Genomic DNA, 19823 nt, shown 5'->3' on the forward strand with positions numbered 1-19823 from the left:
TTAACATAACACTAAGCTGTTGAGCAATTTCAAGGATTTTTTAAAAATGGAAATATCAATTCTCTTCTTTCATTAAATCAGAAGCTCATTTAGAACAACACAGACGTATAGCTGTTAAGTGAAGATTTAAATGCAGTCAACTTTTGGATCGTCTTCCCAAATATAGAGCTCGCCATACATAATTATTCTCCTGATTTTAGGTTTTCAGACAGCTCAAAGCAAGCAAGCAAGCTTCTCTCAATATACTTGACAGAAAAAAAAACAAGGAATTATTTTCTTACTAGTCTGACTTGAGCACTTCAAAGTTAAACCAAAGAGCGAGTGCGTTTTTATTTTTGTTCGTTAACACTGTTTTTAACACCACAACCAGGGTAAACTATTGAAAGCCTCTTTTGCCAAATTGCCATAAATAAAAATTAATGGCAAAATGTCCCAAATTTATGTATGCTTTCAATGTGATTAAAAAGATGACACCAAAGTTGATGTCAAAAACATTACTTTATTGTCTAGGATGAAATGTCCTATCAAGTACAAAAGAATTACTCTTCATAGTTGCCACAATCTGTTAAAAACATAGATAGCAATCTATTGCCTACAGGTAGGAAAGATTTTTTTTTGCAACATTACTCAAAACAAATAAGTTTGTAGATATGAATAAATAGTACAGAAATACTGTGATGTGGTGATGAGATGTGCAGTATTTCACAACTCGAGAGTTAGTCCATAGTTCCCCTTTTTTTAAAAACTCAATACAAATGCATACAATATGCAGCATTTCAAATTTAAAGTGTCCTTGCACCATTTCCAAATTTTATTTCCTTTGTTAGAATTCTTGGGAAGAGACCTGAAGTCTCACAATGGGTCATTTTAAGCACATACAGAAACACTTGTGGATTTTCTCAGTGGGAGATAATGGTTTCCTCCATTTATTGTTTTCATATACATCAATATTTCTGAACCTTAATACAAAAAAACAAAAAAAAATTCAGCATCTGACAAAATGTTTACATACAAGATAACTTCAGTACACACCGTTTATTTCAGTCTATCAAATTTCTGCAGAGTGATTGATAGTTGTTTGGTGCTGCCTCATCGCCACTGTGGCAGTCTTAACTTTGAAGTCAATCCTGAAGACCGCTCAGCCAGTGGTCACGCGGGAGCTCCACTTCGGTCAGATTAGTTAGGAAAATAAAACTTGCTGCTGGATCCCATTCCGCTGTGCTCACATGTATCTGTATGTGTGTGCATGTGTGTGTGCGCGTGCGTGCATGTGAAACAACTCCTTTCAAAGAAAGAAAGGATCGAGGGTTATCACTCACCGTTACCTACAGCAATTACATAAAAAAGACCAACTTATTGCAAGTTGGGTCTTTTCATATCAATAAGAAAAAAAGCACATAATTAGTTGACAAACAAGGGCAGCAGATTCTAAAAAAGAAAGCTTCATCTTTTCTCAGTAATAAATAAATACAGCTGTCAAATTTAAACACGTTTGTTTCATTACAGACAGCTTGCAGCCAGCTTCTTCACTGAAGAACTGTGGTGATGAACTTCGCTGGGAAAATTGAAGCCAGCCCCCTGTCATAACAAGAGTGGACAGGATGCTTCATGCTTCCCATCCCATATCAGGCAAGGAGGAAACAACAGTCAAACAGGGCTGATAAAAGGTGGCTTCTTTACAAATGTTTTCAAATTTCCTTCCTTCTCCTCTTCATTTAAACTCTCCCTTTTAGTTTCTAACAAACAGATGGGGCTTTATCCAATTCAGTTAACTGATTGGTGCTTGAACAACAGTGCTGGTTAAGGTCAGTCAGTCAGGAAAGCCTGACTAAGTATATCTGCCTCTGGTGGCATCAACTTCTTACTGCACTCTGAATGCAATTCCTGTTATTCACGCTTTGTAAGAGTTTGTTCCTTGTTGGTTGAAGTCTAGAGAGTGCAATCTACGCAGTAGAGTGTAATCTGTTAGGAATGAGACCTGCAGAGCAAAAATTGACAGATTTTAGTATTCGTACACTTCTAGAATAATAGTGAATGGTTAAAAATTAATGAAATTAATCAACAAAATATAGAAGGAGACACATTGACAATACTATATTCTCAATGATCCTGCATTCAATCTACATTTTTTGCATGGCTGGTTGTTATTACATGAAAATGAAATGTCAAATCTAAAGAACAAATGAAAGTTGCTGAAGTTTTTTTCCCCCCCCCTTAAAAAAAGGTTATGTGATTTGAAGTGATTCAAGCGATCAACATTGTTTAAGTAATAAACTAACCCAAGATTCGTAAACATGCAAAGCAAGGAGAAAATATGTTCACTAGGTGCAATAAAAGATATTACGCCACAATTCTTGTGTTCATTGATGGAAATACATGGAAAATGGCAAATTTTGCAAAAACTGCTGTTTATTTCACAACTTCAATTTAAGAAAATATACAAAGTGATGCAAAGTAGTGTAATCAAATTGAATTTGACAGAACCAATGAATGAGCTGTCAGGATGGGTGGCAGAAAAGCAGCAAAGGTGTTGCACAGCAGGGTTTTGTCAGTATATGTGTGGAATCTGATTACGTGTCTTTTGATTATGTTGCCAAGAGATTGCATGTATATGGGAAATAAAAAAGGGTAAAGACAGATTCTTGCAGACATAATTACAGTTCATGTATGTAAAAAGAACATCACATAAGATTTCCTGGTAATAAAAGAGTTAAACAGATAAACGAGGAACCAATGCCAGGACAGTCAGATTCACCTGGACATCTTGGAACGGATAGTGGAAGAAGATCACAAAGTTAACAACTTCAAAGACTGAAAACGGTAGAGAAGGATGAAGGAGGAGATTACCAAGAGCAAAAGTGAAAGAGAATGCAATTTACAGGCTTGGATTATTTCAGTGTAATGGATGGGGAAGAAATCTGATTGAACACCTTCAATCATGTAGAAGAACAGATAGGATATAAAGTTAGAAGGTGACAATATGTTCAGGAACTTGGAGGACAATAAGAAGGTTGGAGATGCGGTAGTTTTAGACAGAGGAGGCTGAAGGAGGTTCCTTGAAGAAAAAAGTAACAGCAGATTTGAAAGGGAGTAATGGGTGAGCATAGCAGCCAGCAGCTTCTTAGAAATTAGATTAGAAAGAAAGGGGAAGGTTGCATGGATAAGATGAGCTCAAAGAAAGAGGGAATTACAAATTTAGGGCGAAGGCATGGGGAAACATGGCTGAATGAACATTCTTGAAAACCACCACTGAATGCTCTCCAAAACCTGCACATCCATACTTAGATACAGGACCCAAAATTATTCACAATACTCCAAATGCTGTCAGACCGAGCCTTATACAGCCTCAGCAATATCTCTCATAAGAACATAAGAACTAGCAGAAGTAGGCTTCATAATTTTGCACATTTCCGCGTTGGACTCTAGTCCTCTTGAAATGAATGTTAACATTCCTCCTATGGACCTACCAGGTCGTACCTACCACCTGTATTCACTTATCACTATCTCATCATTTTGCTACCAGCCCTCCCTTTAACTGCTGCTCCACCTCCATTTCTGAAGGGGTCTACCCAAAATGTCAACTTCTCTATGTCCTGGTGCTGACTGGCTTGCTGTGCTCTTCCAGCCTCCTGCCTGACTAGTTTGGATTTCAGCATCTGCAGCTTTTTTGTGTCTAACATTGCATTTGCCTTCCTAACTGTGAACTGAACCTGCATGTTAACTTTAAGAAAATCCTGAACTAGGACTCCAAGTCCTTTTGTGCTTCAAATTTCCGAAGCTTTTCCCCATTTAGAAAATAGCTTACCACAGTGCATAATCTCTCACTTGCCCATATTGTATTCCATTTGCCCACTCTCATAGCAAATTCAAATTCTTTTGCAATCTCCCTGTTTCCTCAACACAATCTGTCCATCCCCCGGTCATCTGTAAACTTAGTAAGAATGCTCAGTTCCTTTGTCCAGATCGTTAACATGCAATGCGAATAGTCGTGGTGCCAACACTGACCTCTGTGGAACTCCACTTATTATCAGCTGCCATCTTGATAAAGACCTCTTTTATTCCTACTTTCTGCCTATGCCAGTCAGTCAATCCTCTATCCATGTCAGTACCTTGTTGGTAACACCATGGGCTCTTATTTAGCAGCCTTCTGTGCAGCACCTCGTCAAATGCTTTCTGGAAATCCAAATAGATCATGTCCACTGGCTCTCCATTGTCTAACTTGCTCATTACCTCTTCAAAGAATTGTAAAAGATTTGTCAGGCATGACCTCCCCTTGTCGAAGCTATGCTGACTCAACCCTATTTACCATGCACTTCCAAATACAGGCATGGAATTTATAGGCAGACAGATCAATAGGCAGAGAGATCAAAAGATCATACAAATGGTGCAAGTGCAGCGTCGACAGGGTGAATAAGAAGTCTCTGCAGGTGATCAAAAGTATCAGACGGTATGAGTAAAGTGTCAACAGCTGGTTAGCAAGTGAAGCGATAACCTATAATCTGCTTAATTGAGGCAGAGAGATAATGACAAAAAAATTTTAAATAAGGTGGCACTGGAAACAATCCATATGGCTGGAATAAAATGACAGGTATAAGAGTTACATGCGGAGGGTTTAACCAAAGTAACATGCAATCCAAAACTGTACAATCTAATTAAGGTAGAGAGATCATAAGTTATCAAGGTGATACTGTCAAAATAAGACTATAAGGAAGATCTTACAAATACAGAATAGTATGGTGAGTTTACATGCAGCGTGACATGAACCCAAGATCATGGTTGAGGGCGTCTTCATGGTGGGGGGTACACAACCTGGCCATCAGTTTCTGCGTTGTCGTATGTCTCAAAGGCCACCTTGGAGGTAGCTTACCCGAAGATCAGAGGTGGAATACCCTTGGCTTTGTGCGTGGGAAATCAAGACTCACAAACTTGATTGAGTTTTTTGAAGTAACAAAGAGTATTGATGAGGAGTAGGCGTGATCTATATGGACTTCAGTAAGGCGTTCGACAAGGTTCCCCATGGGAGACTGGTTAGCAAGGTTAGATCTCACGGAATACAGGGAGAACTAGCCATTTAGATACAGAACTGACTCAAAGACAGAAGACAGAGGGTGGTGGTGAAGGGTTGTTTTTCAGACTGGAGGCCTGTGACCAGTGGAGTACCACAAGGATCGGTGCTGGGTCCACTACTTGTTGTCATTTAAATAAATGACTTGGATGCGAGCATAAGAGGTACAGTTAGCAAGTTTGCAGATGACACCAAAATTGGAGGTGTAGTGGATAGCGAAGAGAGTTACCTTAGATTACAACAGGATCTGGACCAGATGGGCCAATAGGCTAAGGAGTGGCAGATGAAGTTTAATTTAGATAAATGTGATGTGCTGTATTTTGGGAAAGCAAATCTTAGCAAGACTTATACACTTAAAGGTAAGGTCCTAGGGAATGTTTTTGAACAAAGTGACCTTGGAGTGCAGGTTCATAGCTCCTTGAAAGTGAAGTTGCAGGTAGATAGGATAGTGAAGAAGGTGTTTGGTATGCTTTCCTTTATTGGTCAGAGTATTAAGTACAGGAGTTGGGAGGTCATGTTGCGGCTGTACAGGACATTGGTTAGGCCACTGTTGGAATATTGCATGCAATTCTGGTCTCCTTCCTATCAGGAAGATGTTGTGTAACTTGAAAGGGTTTAGAAAAGATTGACAAGGATGTTGCCAGGGTTGGAGGATTTGAGCTATAGGGAGAGGCTGAACAGACTGGGGCTATTTTCCGTGGAGCGTCGGAGGCTGATGGGTGACCTTATAGGAGGATTACAAAATCATGAAGGGCATGGATAGGATAAATAGACAAAATCTTTTCCCTGGGGTCAGGGAGTCCAGAACTAGAGGGCATAGGTTTAGGGTGAGAGGGGAAAGATATAAAAGAAACCTAAGGGGCACCCTTTTTCACGCAGAGGGTGGTACTTGTATACAATGAGCTGCTAGAGGAAGTGGAGGAAGCTGGTATAATTGCAACATTTAAGAGGCATTTGGAAGCGTATATGAATAGGAAGGGTTTGGAGGGATATGGGCCGGGTGCTGGCATGTGGGGCCAGATTGCGTTGGGAAATCTGGTTGGCATGGACAGATTGGACCGAAGGGTCTGTTTCCATGCTGTACATCTCTATGACTGAAGTGTTCCACTACTGGGAGGGAACAGTTCTGTCTGCCAATTATTGCAGTGTATCCATTCATCCATTATTGTAACATCTGCATGATCTCACCAATATACATGCCTCAGGACATATGAGGTAGACAACAATGGCCAAGTCATGAGTATCTGCTGTGTACACGGTGGGTGGTGTTCCCACATGTTATGGTAGCATCCATAGCAATGATCTGACATGTCTTGCAGAGGTTGCCATGGCAGGGTTGTATGGTGTGGTGGTTGACATTGTCCTGAAGGCTAGGTAGTTTGCTGTAAACAGTAGTCTGTTTAAGGTTTGGCAGTTGTTTGAGGCAATAGAGAGGGCGTAGGGATGATCCTGACGAGATATTCACCGTCATTGATGACGTGTTGAAGGCTGCAAAGAACATGGTATAGTTTCTCCTCTCTGGAAAAGTAGTGAACAACGAAGGGTACTCTTTTGGTTGTGTCTTGTGTCGGTCTTCTAAGGAAGCCATTATGGTTTTTCACTGTAGCACACTGGAACTGGTGATTGGCGAGTTGTGCATTGTATCCTGTTCCTCCTCATTTCAGTGATCTTGTGTATACGCAGGGCTTGTTCACAGAGGATGGCTTCATTAACATGTTTAGGGTGAAAGCTAGAGAAGTGCACCATTGTGAGGCTATTGGTGGGCTTGCAGTAAAATGATGTACTTTGTTGTTTGTCCTTGGAGATGCTTGCCACTAAGAATTAGACAGATTCTGAACAGTAGTCCATGGTAGGTCTGATGGTGCAATGAAATTTGTTGATGATGTTGTGCAGTCATTTCAGTGATTCCTCGCCACATGTCCAGAGGAAGAAAATGTCGATGTACCTGGTGCACAGTGTTGGTTGGAGGTCCTGTGCAGCAAAAGAGGTCTTGCTTGAACTTCTGCATGAAAATGAGGGCATATTGGGGTGTAAATTTTGTCTCCATGGCTGTTCAGTGTGTCTGGATGAAGAACTAGTTGCCAAAAGTGAAGACGTTGTGGTTGTCGATTCGGAGTAGTTGTAGGATGGTATCTGGAAATTGGCAGTTGTTGGCATTGAGTATTGAGGCTGTTGCAGTAATGCGGGGGATGCTGGTGTGGGGTGCCAAAAGGTCCAACGTGACAAGAAACGTTCCTGGTTCAACTGGATTGTGGGTGCTGATTCCTGTAAGAAGTCTGTAGTGAAGCAACAGAAGCTGGGGACCTCTTGTACAATGGTTTTCAAGATGCTCTCAACATAGCCAAAGAGGTTCTCACACAAGGTCCCAATGCATGATATGATGGGATGTCCAGGTTAGCTTTGTGTATCTTTGGAAAGTAGTCCAAGTCTCTTGTGCAAGAAGTATGTGGGATGAGAATGCATAAGATGAAGCTCTGGATTAAAGGTCTTGATCAGTCTGTTGAGTTGATGGGGTATGTTCTTTGGTCAGGGTAAAAACAATGACTGCAGATGCTGAAAACCAAATACTGGATTAGTGGTGCTGGAAGAGCACAGCTGTTCAGGCAGCATCCAACGAGCAGCGAATTCGACGTTTCGGGCAAAAGCCCTTCATCAGGAATCAGGGCTTTTGCCCGAAACGTCGATTTCGCTGCTCGTTGGATGCTGCCTGAACTGCTGTGCTCTTCCAGCACCACTAATCCAGTATTTGTTCTTTGGTCAGATCAGCAGGTAGCTGTCTGTCGTGCTCCTGGCCGTTCAGTTGTGGGTACACTCCATGCAATAGCTCATTCTATTCTGTATGAGGATGGCCCCTCCCTTGTCTACTGGCTCAACGACAATGTTGCAGTTGGTCTTGAAAGCACAGATGGCACTGCACTGTGCTTGGATGACGTTCTGGACTACCTTGTGAGTGCGGCTGATGAATCTGGCGTTAATGCATCTCCTGACAGCTTGAGCATACATGTCAAGCACAGGGCAACGGCCTTCCAGAGGGATCCAATTTGACTCTTTTTGCTTTTATCGCGGCACTGTGGGCCTCTCTGTTGGTTGTCCCATTATGCTTTCTGTTGACATCTTGGGGTTTGTAGAATGTTTCCTGGAGCCTCGTTCACCTGATGAATTCCTCCACGTCTGCCATGAGACTAATGGGGCCCATTTTGGTGGTGGGGCAGAAATTGAGCTCTCAGCTGAGAATTTCAATTTCATCTGGTTAAAGGCCGTGGTCAGACAAGCTGATGGTGGATTTCTTTGCGTTGGTACCAGTATCAGTCGTGGTACTCTGGGAGACTTGGGTACTGCCAATGCTGATGCCAAATTTCTCAGTTTCCTGTTCTTGGTGTGCACGTAGGTGGTGCAGTTCTGTTGCCTTGTCTGCTTGGCAGTGTGTTGTAGGTAGTCTGCTGCATTTGAGCGCAAGCTGAGAATATGGACTGTGTCTCGATTTCAACGTCGCGCCCCCTGCTGTAAAGCTGATGTACATGATGATCGAGAGGTGGGGTGGCAGTCTCTCTCAGTGTAGGTCGACTTGAGTGGGTTTGTGATCTGTTGTCCTTTTGGGATTGTCTCTACTTTCTTCCATCTCTGCAGGAACTTGATGTCATCCCCTCGCTTGTTATTCAGCTGTTGACAACTTTACTCACACTGTCTGACACTTTTGATCACCTGCAGAAACTTATTATTCAGCCTGTCAACACTCCACTCACACCACCTGTATGATTTTTTGATCTCTCTGCTTATTGATCTCCCGGCCTATAAACTCTGTATGCTTTTCTTCACTTCACCTGACGAAGGAGCAGTGCTCAGAAAGCTTGTGATTTAAATAAACTCATTGGATTATAATCTGGCGTCATGTGACCTGACCTTGTACCTCACTTCTTAAAGAGGGTGTTACATTAGCCATTTTGCTGGGACCCTTCCTGACTCCAGCGATTCCTGACAGGTCACCACCGATGCCTCTATGAACTCCTCAAATATCTTTTCAGAATTCTGGGCTGTATTCCATCTGGTCTAGGTAATCTATCCAATTTTGGACCTTTCATTTTCTCCAGCACCTTCTCCTTCGTGATGGCCAACACACTCAACTCTGACTCCTGACTCTCAAAGTTCTGGTATACTGCTGGTGTCTTCCACCATGAAGACTGATGCAAAGTTTCTATTCCATGGTATTTGAACAGATGAAAGACTCAACAAACAATCGAGGTATTTTTCAATGTATAATTTCAGTTACATCACACTGTAAACTTTTGCTATAAATTCTGTGTCTTACAATTGTGTCCTCCACAACCACCTGATGAAGGAGCTGTGCTCCGAAAGCTAGTGCTTTCGCTTAAACCTGTTGGACCATAACCTGGTGTTGTGAGATTTTTAAACTTTGTACACCCCAGTCCAACACCGGCATCTCCAAATGCAGAAAAGTGTGAGCTGATTCACTTTGGAAGGAGCAACAGGAATAAAGAGTACAGAGTTAATGGTGAGATCCTTGGTAGTGTAGATGAACAGAGAGATCTCAGTGTCCATGTATACAAATCCCTGAAAGTTGCAACCAGGTTGATCGGGTTGTTAGGGCGACATAGAGCATGTAAGCTTTTATTGGCAGAGGGATGGAGTTTCGGAGCCATGAAGTCATGCTGCAGCTGTACAAAACTCTGGTGCAGCCAGATTTACTAGGATGTTGCCTCGTATGGTGTGAAGGTCTTATGAGGAAAGGCTGAGGGATTTGAGGCTGTTTTTGTTAGACAGAAGGTTGAGACATGATTTAATGGAGACATAAAAGATAGTCAGAGGGTTAGATAGGGTGGACAGTGATAGCCTTTTTCCTCGGATGGATGTGGCTAGCATGAGGAACATAGCTTTAAATTGAGTGTTGATAAGATATAGGACAGATGTCAGAGGTAGTTTCTTTACTCAGTACAAGGGGCGTGGAACACCCTGCCTGCAACAATAGTAGACTCGCCAACTTTAAGGGCATTTAAATGGTCATTGGATAAATATATGGATGAAAATGGAATAGTGTAGGATAGATGGGCTTCAGATTGGTTCCAAAGTTCTGCGCAACATCGAAGGCCGAAGGGCGTGTATTGCACTATAATGTTCTACCTACACAGATCTTGTGTATTCCAACTCTATAGTATTGCTTGCGATTGACTTTATTGTATTTCTTACTCACAAGGCAACCCTGCTCCCTCTGCTTCGATAGGGTGCATTTCCTTGGATGCCCCTTTAAACCTGCTTACCAAGTCCAGAGCATGTCAATGAGATAATAGTCAGAGTCAAACACAGTAACAGAAAACTACTGAGCACTAAAACCAGGAGGTCCCACAGTCTGTGTGACCAGACTTTCGGTTTTTGCTAAATTGGCTGAGCTCAGTAGAGTGGATATAGGTTCACAACTGCCTATATCCCTCGGCAGGATAACACAATGTACTTCCTACTCTTGGCTGGAACATGTTTTGACAAGACGGGGTTTCAGTGTTATACCAAATCAAACATCCTGCCATCCCTACTAAGTAAACTCACACATGAAGGGCATCTACTTTGGTGGAATAAAATAAAGAATGCCAAGCATCAAGGTTATCAGAGAAGATGATTTAAATAGAAGCAGCACTGAAGCCTCACCGGTTTGCCTTGAAAGTTTTCAGTTTCTGTACAAAAAATGATTCTAGAACCTCTGCACATTGATAAAACGGTGAATCACTGGGGTTATAGTAACGGCAGTTGTCAAAGATTTTGGTCATATCACCAACAAAGTCTGTCAGTTTTTTGTAGAACCGATGATGTATCCTTTCTTCCATGGTAGAAAGATCTATATTAGAAAAAACAGATTTAATTCAATATCTGATGCTGGGACAATATCATAAAGCATAGTCTCATTTCACATAAGTTACAAAGAACTTCAAGACTTTAATATGAAGACTGAAATGTTAATTTATTTTAATGCTTGACATGTATCATCCACCACCCACAATAGATGATGAGAAAGCTGTCTCAGAACTTAGACTTTGGTGAGGCTGTCCACTACATTTTGCATGCTTGAATACATCCACATTCAGTTCTGTGACAATCTGTATCTTAAAAATCTAAAAGCTATTGCGAGGCAGCATTTGAACCCAAAAGATGCCTGGTGCCAGCTTGTCTTGCAAAAGTATCAAATTCAACTTTTCCTAAAATTAAGGAACTCTAAGCAATAAGTGAATGCCACACAGTTCCACTTATGATTGTCAAGTTGCAAAAAAAAGCCTCGCATATTCTCTGCAACACAACAGTGCTCAAACTTCCATTTTTCCTAGTTTGTATTCCTTGATGATGTAACCTGTTTAAATTTCTGTTTATTATGTCAGACATTATATAAACCCTCCGCAGTGCATCAAAATTGAAGTGGATCCATAATACCGGGATGCATTTATGATGTAATTTTTGTACACCCTTAATTTCTTAAAAGCTAACAGGGGAAAACTGAAGCACCAACATGGATTTCTAAACAGCATGTCATGTTCAACTAACTTGCTGGGTTTTTAAAGCAGTTAACAAAAGGGGTAAATGAGTGCAATGCTGTTTAGGTGGTGTACATAGACTTTTAAAAGGCATTCAATAGAGTTTCCATAAATCTGCTGTGTAGTGAAGTTTAGCTCAGGGAATAAAACAGACAGTAGCAACAGATATAAAATTGCCTAATCAAAAGGAAACTGAGTAATGGTCAGTGAATCTCTTTTGGACTGGACGACGATTTGTAGTTGAGTTCCCCAGAGATTGGTACTGGGATCCTTGTTTTTCCTGATACAGATTAATTATCTAGATCTTGGGTGTGCAGGGAAGTCCTAAAGGACACAGTCAAGTTGGTGGAGAGGGAGGGTCAAGTAGCAGCAGACAAAAATCTATGTGAATAAGTACGAGGTAATGAATTTTGGTAGGAAGAACATGGACAGACAATGCAAAATAAGGCAGAAAATTCTTAAAGTGATGTAGCAGCAGAAGGACCTGGCTGTGCATATGTGCAGAGATCACTGAAGGTGAAGACAATAGTTAATAAAGCATGCAGTATCCTAGGTTTTATTAATAGGTACAAGAGTACAACAGCAGGAAGGTTATGCCGAACAAGAGACTTCTAAGACCTCAGCTGGAGTTCTGTTATTGTTCTGGGTGAAGGATGTGAATGTACTTGAAAAAGTGCAAGAGGTTTTTTTTAAAGAGTGATTCCAGGGATGACGAACTTAAGTTATGAAAACAGATTGTAAGGGTTAGGGTTGTTCCCCTTGGGAGAAGGCTAAGAAATTGTGTAATAGAAAGTTCCAGAGGTCTGGACAGAAGCTAGGGAGAAACTGTTCCCACTTGTAAATAGATAGAAAATGAGAGAGCACAAATTTAACAAGTGATTTGTAAATGTAGCAATGTCATGTGAGGAAAAACTAAATAATTTACAATTTGATTAGAGATTTAATCTGCTATCAAGAACTCTTCATAACTAACTGGCTTTTTAAAAAAACTCAAATAAAGGCAGTAGTTTTCCTGTTTTATCCATTTTTAATGGCTGTTTGAATTTTTCTGAATTGCTATCCTGCATGTCCTGCCTGACAAAGTACAAATGGAAAAACTGGGTGAGGGCAGCAGCCAATTCAGCTTAAAAGCCCTTCACAGCTGAACAATTTGTGAACAAACTGAACAGGCTTTCAGCTGACAAAGAGTTATTAGAGTGAACTGAGAATGGTAATCCAACAATAGGTAACTCAATTCCAAAGAGGGGAGAAATACTCTCCTAAATAGCAACTCTTATGCCACAACCAAAAATTTAAAAGTAGTCTAGTTATAGTGACGGTAATTTTCTTAACTCCCCCTTGAGAAAACTTGTCACTTTTCTTTGTGAACAGCAAACTTTTTTTTAAGGTTCCTTAAGCATTATTTAAGTGTCATAATAAATTAAGTCTCACAATAAACCTCAGAAATATGATTTAATCAACTGGATCATGAAATGTTTTTCACACCCCTTCTGCTAAATAAGGAATGTTAACATTCTTCAGACTTGCTTAATGCCTTGTGGAGGCAGATTATTATCATTGCATACCCTGGCTACTGCCTTGAAACAGTCATCACCCATGAGGCCACAGTTACTTAAGTGTGAAAGACCAAGGAAATAAGCTCCTTTCATCTCTATATTTATGTCCCTGATATTGCACCTACATAACAACAAGCAGCTCTCCAAGTTTATAACACAGTCTACTCTGTTATTTGGGTTACTCTTCTGCAAATTAAATTCTGGAAGTAAATGGAGCCAGATGACAGGCATGAGCGACTTCCAAAAAACAAATTGTTGATCAGATACAATGAGATTAACTGAAGGCCACTATTAATATTATACAAATTGTGAATCAGATCTGTTTTAAAACACCACTTCTGGTATTATTCTACCTGGCTTTCAAGTGAATGTTTCAATTAAATTTGAATTGTGGGTGGCACGGTGGCACAGTGGTTAGCACTGCTGCCTCACAGCGCCAGAGACCCGGGTTCAATTCCTGCCTCAGGCGACTGACTGTGTGGAGTTTGCACGTTCTCCCCATGTCTGCGTGGGTTTCCTCCGGGTGCTCCGGTTTCCTCCCACAGTCCAAAGATGTGCAGGTCAGGTGAATTGGCCATGCTAAATTGTCCATAGTGTTAGGTAAGGGGTAAATGTAGGGGTATGGGTGGGTTGCGCTTCGGCGGGTCGGTGTGGACTTGTTGGGCCGAAGGGCCTGTTTCCGCACTGTAATCCAATCTAAATCTTCTCTTCATTCCAATATAAACCTCCATCAGATCACTCCAATGGCTTCTGAATTTTATCAAGATCACATACTGAAGCATTTTTTAAAAAAAGAATACTCTTCAGTTAGACATGAAATTGATCCATTCATGCGTGCACAAGGTGGTGTTTTTAAAAATAATTTTCTACCTTCAAATCCCGCACTCACCCTGAAGTGCCTGACCCAAGCTGCAAAATGGCTCTGCAGATCAGCAGCCTACAAGTACCACCCTCTCAGACATTGAATGGAACAGCAAGCTATTCTATCACAAGGACAGTTTAAATTGTACAGGAAACATTGATTATCCACTCATTCTTTTCTCGTGTCACTGCACAAAACTGAGGTCAGGTAATCGACTCCTGGTCCTGTTCAAATTGCATTTCAGTCAGCTTGAAAAAATGTGAACACCCTTGACTGATGAAGCATCCTTTCATCCTGAGTGCCACAGTTGGGACTGGACCACGTACTTCACAGAGGGCAACTTTAACAGAGTAACTAATAAAATTACCTTAGTACTCGACTAAAAAGCACAAAAACTGAATGACTTACCCATTGGCTCTTTGATAATGCCATAATAATCTGGTGCATCATTGGGATCTACTGGTTCCAAAAAGGGCCAAGCCATCTTATGAGCCTGTTGAGGAATTTAAGAATTTATGCTTCAAAATGCTTTATTAGAATCATGGATGTATGACGTTCTCATGTCAACAATCAATTACACTTTAGTGAAAACAAGGTCATTAGCGTGAAATAGGTGTAGCCAAAAACTCAGTTTGTTAATTTTATGCATTCTGGAGAATGACACATGTTTAATATGTCTGCTCGTCATTGCCTGGACACTGGAAAGAAAAAAACTGGAGGATTGCCAATAGCTGTGGAATCACACCTTAGAATAAGTAATTGCTTTCAGGAGTGCAACAGGTAGTTTGGAAACTAGAGTGAGGAAGGGAAAGGAAATTTGAAACGTTCATCACTCTTTCCAAATCTGCTTGTCATCCACGTGGCTGCAATTTTTCCAGCAATTGAACAATTTAGAAAGTTACAGAATTAAATATGTGGAATGTGATCCCACATTTATCCCCTTAGTAGCAGCATGCACTGTGGCTTGAATGTTTAACATCAGCCAAAAGTAACTTTAGACTGGCAGCTTGGTAAGGGCAGTAATCAGTTGGAAACTTCAATTTTAATCACAGTTGCTGCGAATATTGAACAGTACCATCACAAAACACGTTACATCTTGCGTCTTCTCACACAGGTTGGCATTCCTATGCTTGATCTTGGGCAGGAGTGCAGAACAAATGTATCATGGGAATGAGTGAGAATGAAGAGAATTAGGGCACTCCGAACTTCTCATCTTAAGCCTGACTGCTCAAAGATGGATTTTGTTAAATACAAGCCAAATGACAAGCACAAAGTGTGATTTATCAGGGTTTCACTCAGCCTACATAAATCCATTGTCAAGTCCCATTTCAAAATCCAGAAGAAAAAGTTAATGTAAACCCATCTCTAAATACAAAGCTTATTGAACCAGGGAGGCTCAAGTTGTGCTAGTTAATCATTTCTCGGCTGTTTAAGTCACAGATGAGGTTGAGAGACATACTTACATCATAGATTCGAAGTAGAAAACAGAATAAAACAATGTATTTAAGTGGACTAAACACTGGCAGAACCTAAATGTTGTGAACCGAAATTAAGGTTAGTTTTTAAAAAAAACTGAAAAAAGGATTAACTTTGAACAGAATTTATATGCACATACTTAATTCAGTTTTTATTTTACTATGGCAGAAAATGGCTTTGAAAGTTCTTTTAAAGAAATCACCATCCTACTGCAGATTTGCTTTAGGTTTGGATTTTCCACCAGCAGAGACACCTAGTGTACAATGCTTTCAGAGTCTCTAAGCCTAAACCCCTCCCTATCAAATTTCTTTCTTTCTAGCTACCAGGTGGCAGTTTAATTTATTTTGGACGGGATTAGATAAAGGACAGCAAGGTCAGTAACGTCACCCCCATTTCTACTAAGAGGAAGGGGAAGCTTTTGGGTGAAAGTAGAAGAAAAATCTAAAATAAATGCAAGAGGCATAGAACAAGAAGTTGACAGAAGTTTAGAAATTATTTTGTAAATTCTCACCTGTAAAGAGCGTAGCACTCGTCTAAGACCCTCATAATCTTTGTCTGAAAGCGGACTAAGAACAGTCATAGCATCTTCTGTAGACTGACATTGTGGGCAAACATACTCGTCAATGAGATCTGCCTCACTCTGTAGTATGCCAACACAACGCCCATGATACCAATTTTGGCAGCGATCACAACCGATGTAAAACCTATGGATTTAAAAAAAAATGTGTTTTCTTCTGATCTTCGCACTTAAGAAAAACAGCCAAATCAATAGCATCAACAAAATGCACCATGGTTTATTCATTATTTTATCAGGGTCTTCCCTCCTGATCACAGCAAGTATTCACTGGAAAGCTAGTTAAATTTTGCAGATTAGGAGGCCCCAGGTGAAATCACAATCAGGGGACTAACCAGGTATCATTGTAGCTCCCTATTCCTATACAATTATCCAAGAACTTTGGTGTTAAGTAACTTAATGAAAGCTGAAACATAAAGGATGGCCATTTGTGTAAGGACCCTGTAGAATCTAAATGTCAACGTGCACCAAACAAATTGGGGAGTTAGTGGAGGATGAGGGAGGAAAACCCAAACTGAAAAGAATATCAAATTCAAATCTGGAAAAAATATCAAAAGTCTCTCAGTTTCCGTGCAAGGTTGAGGGTTGGAGAATTCTACATACTTTTTAAATTGGGAAGTAGATCAAACATAATTTACCCATTTTGCTTGTATTTCAAAATACTGAAAACTGCCACAAAGGGAATGAACATTACAGCAAGATTAAGACAAGAATTTACCAAATATATTTTCAAAATATGTATACATTCTTTGTGACACTACATTTGGACCGAATTCTGCTTTTGACATCAGTGCATGTTAAATTTTGTCAAAATTACAAAGCAGAGCTTTTTTTAAACAAAGCAGCAACTAGGATATTGAAACCTGTAAAACTCCACTGTATGTTAGTCACAAACCTTCCAAAAGCTGTTACTCTGAATCCCTCTTGCAGAGTTCAAGTGTTTTTAACTGGTTGTCTCTGAAATAAAGCGTTTTTTTCTTACCTGAAAGGCCAATCTTTGTGTTTCTGCAAAGTTCCCCAAAGTAGATTAAAAATCAAACATACTCAGTGCTGCAGTTAGCTAGTGTGGCTCAGACAGACAATAGCGACAGAGCCATATAGATCAGGATGAAGTTTGGCTTGATTTCCAGTCTTTGCAATTTGTCAATCTCTCATTGGATAGTGATATTAATACTCCTGGTCAGCTAAGTAGGGTGGGGAACATTTAGGGCTGTTAATCTGATTAGTATTTTTGATCAAACTGTTGATGGTTGGTAAGGACATGACTAGCTTAGCGGTGACATCTCACATGGATCTACAGCCTGCCAATCTTCACTATCAAACTCATAAATGAAGAACGTTTGTTTGGTCAGGTTACTAAAATGCTCTGACAGTCAGTCAATGGGACAGTGCACAGGCAGGAGCCAGTAACTTCAATAAAAAGGAAAGGGACTGAAAACAATTAGCAACCTTAACAGCTGAAAGGAAGATACTGGAGAATTGTATGTTTAACAAGTGAATCAGCGCAAAGTTAAGTGGGAAAAAAAGAAAACACTGGAGAAACACCCAATTATGAAATCAATGATCTGTAGTGGGGAGATTTCAAAAGCAGAGTTATATCAAATATCACAGGCAAGCTTAATATGATTTCATGCAATTTGCATCACAATAGGTACGTAAGAAACATCTGAGGACAGTACTGCAGGCCTGATACTCAAAAGTGAAACTACCTCAGGGCAATAAAAAGTCTTTGTTGACATTTCAGCTTACTGTGATTCGTCGTATGGTGTTCTACAGATACAGTAGAGCTCCTCGCTGCTGCCCTCCTGTGCTCGTTTACATTCATTGCAAATGTACTCATCCATTTTTTTAGCCTCTTTTTCTGTGATACCAACACAGTCTCCATGATACCAGTTCGTACAGAGATCACAGCCAATGTAGAACCTGAAAAACGAACACACACATCCGAGTGTGTTTAAGTTTCTTTCTCGTTTCGGTGAGCCACAAGCCTTTTATGTAGAGGCAAGGTGGTTTGTGCAGCACACTGGTGCCAAGTTCTCTCAGCAATCCACACAGCAGCACCCCAATCTCAGCCAGGACACTGGAGGTGTTTGAGTGGTGTGATAGCCCTTTCGGGGGGCGAGAGATAGAAAACAACTAAAACGGAAGAGGTTCAAATAAATGAAAGCTACACTTAAACACCAGTCAGTGTTCCATGACAAATGTAGTATAAAATGTCTTTTGACTGGTTGGGAATGTCACATGGATAAGAGAAGCTGAAAATGAAAATATAAAAAAAAACTGTGCATGGTATGAGGAAGAAAAAGCAAACCAAAAATGGCAAAAAGCGCTGTGATGTGGCGGGGAGAAAAAAGTATTTATAGCTTCTTTGCTATCATTTTGGAAAGATGTCTAATTCCAATCACAAAAAAGTAACTCGAAAAATCTGTCCACTTTCTATTCAGACACTCACTGTAGAAAATGAAATGGTTCTCACCAGCATCTCCTGCTCTGTTCAAAACTGGAAAACCACTTTCCAAGGAAAACAAAAAACAAAAACATCAGCTGCACTGAACCAGTACCTGTATTACCGAGATAGAGTCATTAAGTATGTTCAAGGTTGAGGCAAATTTTTCATCAGTGAGGGAATCTAAGGTTATAACGAGAAGGCAAGAAAATGGAGTTGAGTGCTATTAGATCAGCATGATCTCACTGGAAGGCAGAGCAGACTCAATGGGCCAATTGGTCTATCTCTGCTCCTACAAGTTATGGTCTAAGCATCTGCTTGGAATAAGGAAAGGAATTGGAAAAATTATGATAATAAATACAGGTAGAAGAAAACATTTGATGATCACGTACTTTGATTCATCATAAGGTGTCTTGCAGATACAGTAAAGCTTTGTGTCCTTCTTAGATTCTTTTGAGGTAGTAGAAATCATCTTTTTCTTCTTGACCTTTGCAGGCTCTTTCTCCTCTTCTCGCTTTCGCTTCTGTGTCACAGCAGCTTGTACAGCATTTGCAGCAGCAATGGCTGCAGTGTGCATAGCGGCTGCATGTGCCTTCTCTTTGTCCTTCCTTAACTTATTTCTGTCTCTTTTCAGCTCCTCCTACGAAAACAAACAAAATTTCAGCCAACAGCAACAAACTGATTTAGCAGCTATATAGAGAATAAGATCAACTGCATAACACAGAACACCTTCGTGCATTATTACACTGCTGCAAAATGCATCCTGTACATCCGAAAGTAAAAATATCACACAAAGGTTTGCCACATTTTGTACTATTTTCTCAAGCTTAGATATCACTTCTTGGTCTCTTAGGACATTCTGGTGCCAGTACTGATGGCCAGAATGCAGACAGTTTATTATAAGCTTAAGTGCTGCTGATGGGCAGCTAAATTTTAAGTTGCCCTACATGAGATAAGTTTGAGGTAGAGATGTTGGCATTGCCTGCCAGTGGAAACTGACTGTTTCAGATGAGTAAGCTGAATATAGTTTTTGGCTGAATTGTCATGTAAATTTCCTTGGAAGCAATGTGTTCCATCCTTTGGCACATAAGGGCATTATTCCACCTAGACTGTACTGCACCACTGTCTGAACTCAGAACAGGAAAATACACTGAAAAAAAACTGCATAAAACTCAAGGTGGAAGATGTCTGCTTTGAAAAAAAAACCAGAGAGGAATGAAGGGGAGCATATCTGTTTTCGTAACAATATTAACAGAATTCAAAATTAAAGTGGCAATGTGGTTAAATTCAATTGGCTAAAAGACAGAATATCAA

The 19823-nt window shown here is 40.3% G+C and overlaps 1 protein-coding gene across 14 annotated transcripts in view; it reads right to left on the reverse strand.

The window, feature by feature from the left end:
* Positions 1-887: 887 nt before the first annotated feature.
* Positions 888-19823, reverse strand: part of bptf (bromodomain PHD finger transcription factor) — a 149386-nt gene continuing 130450 nt past the window's right edge. For 11 of the 14 annotated variants that reach the window (XM_072558858.1, XM_072558859.1, XM_072558853.1 and 8 more), the window contains 6 exons: positions 18902-19149; positions 17813-17986; positions 16001-16193; positions 14422-14506; positions 10721-10907; positions 888-1978 (listed from right to left, as the gene is read on the reverse strand). In XM_072558858.1, coding sequence (XP_072414959.1) covers positions 1966-1978; positions 10721-10907; positions 14422-14506; positions 16001-16193; positions 17813-17986; positions 18902-19149 — 900 coding nt within the window. In that variant the 3' untranslated portion in view covers positions 888-1965. Of the gene's footprint in view, positions 1979-10716; positions 10908-14421; positions 14507-16000; positions 16194-17812; positions 17987-18901; positions 19150-19823 lie in introns of those variants that run through there. The other 3 variants (XM_072558861.1, XM_072558854.1, XM_072558860.1) reach the window with 2 other exon arrangements.

This window comes from Chiloscyllium punctatum, chromosome 39 (assembly GCF_047496795.1).
Source record: "Chiloscyllium punctatum isolate Juve2018m chromosome 39, sChiPun1.3, whole genome shotgun sequence".
NCBI lineage: Eukaryota > Metazoa > Chordata > Chondrichthyes > Orectolobiformes > Hemiscylliidae > Chiloscyllium > Chiloscyllium punctatum.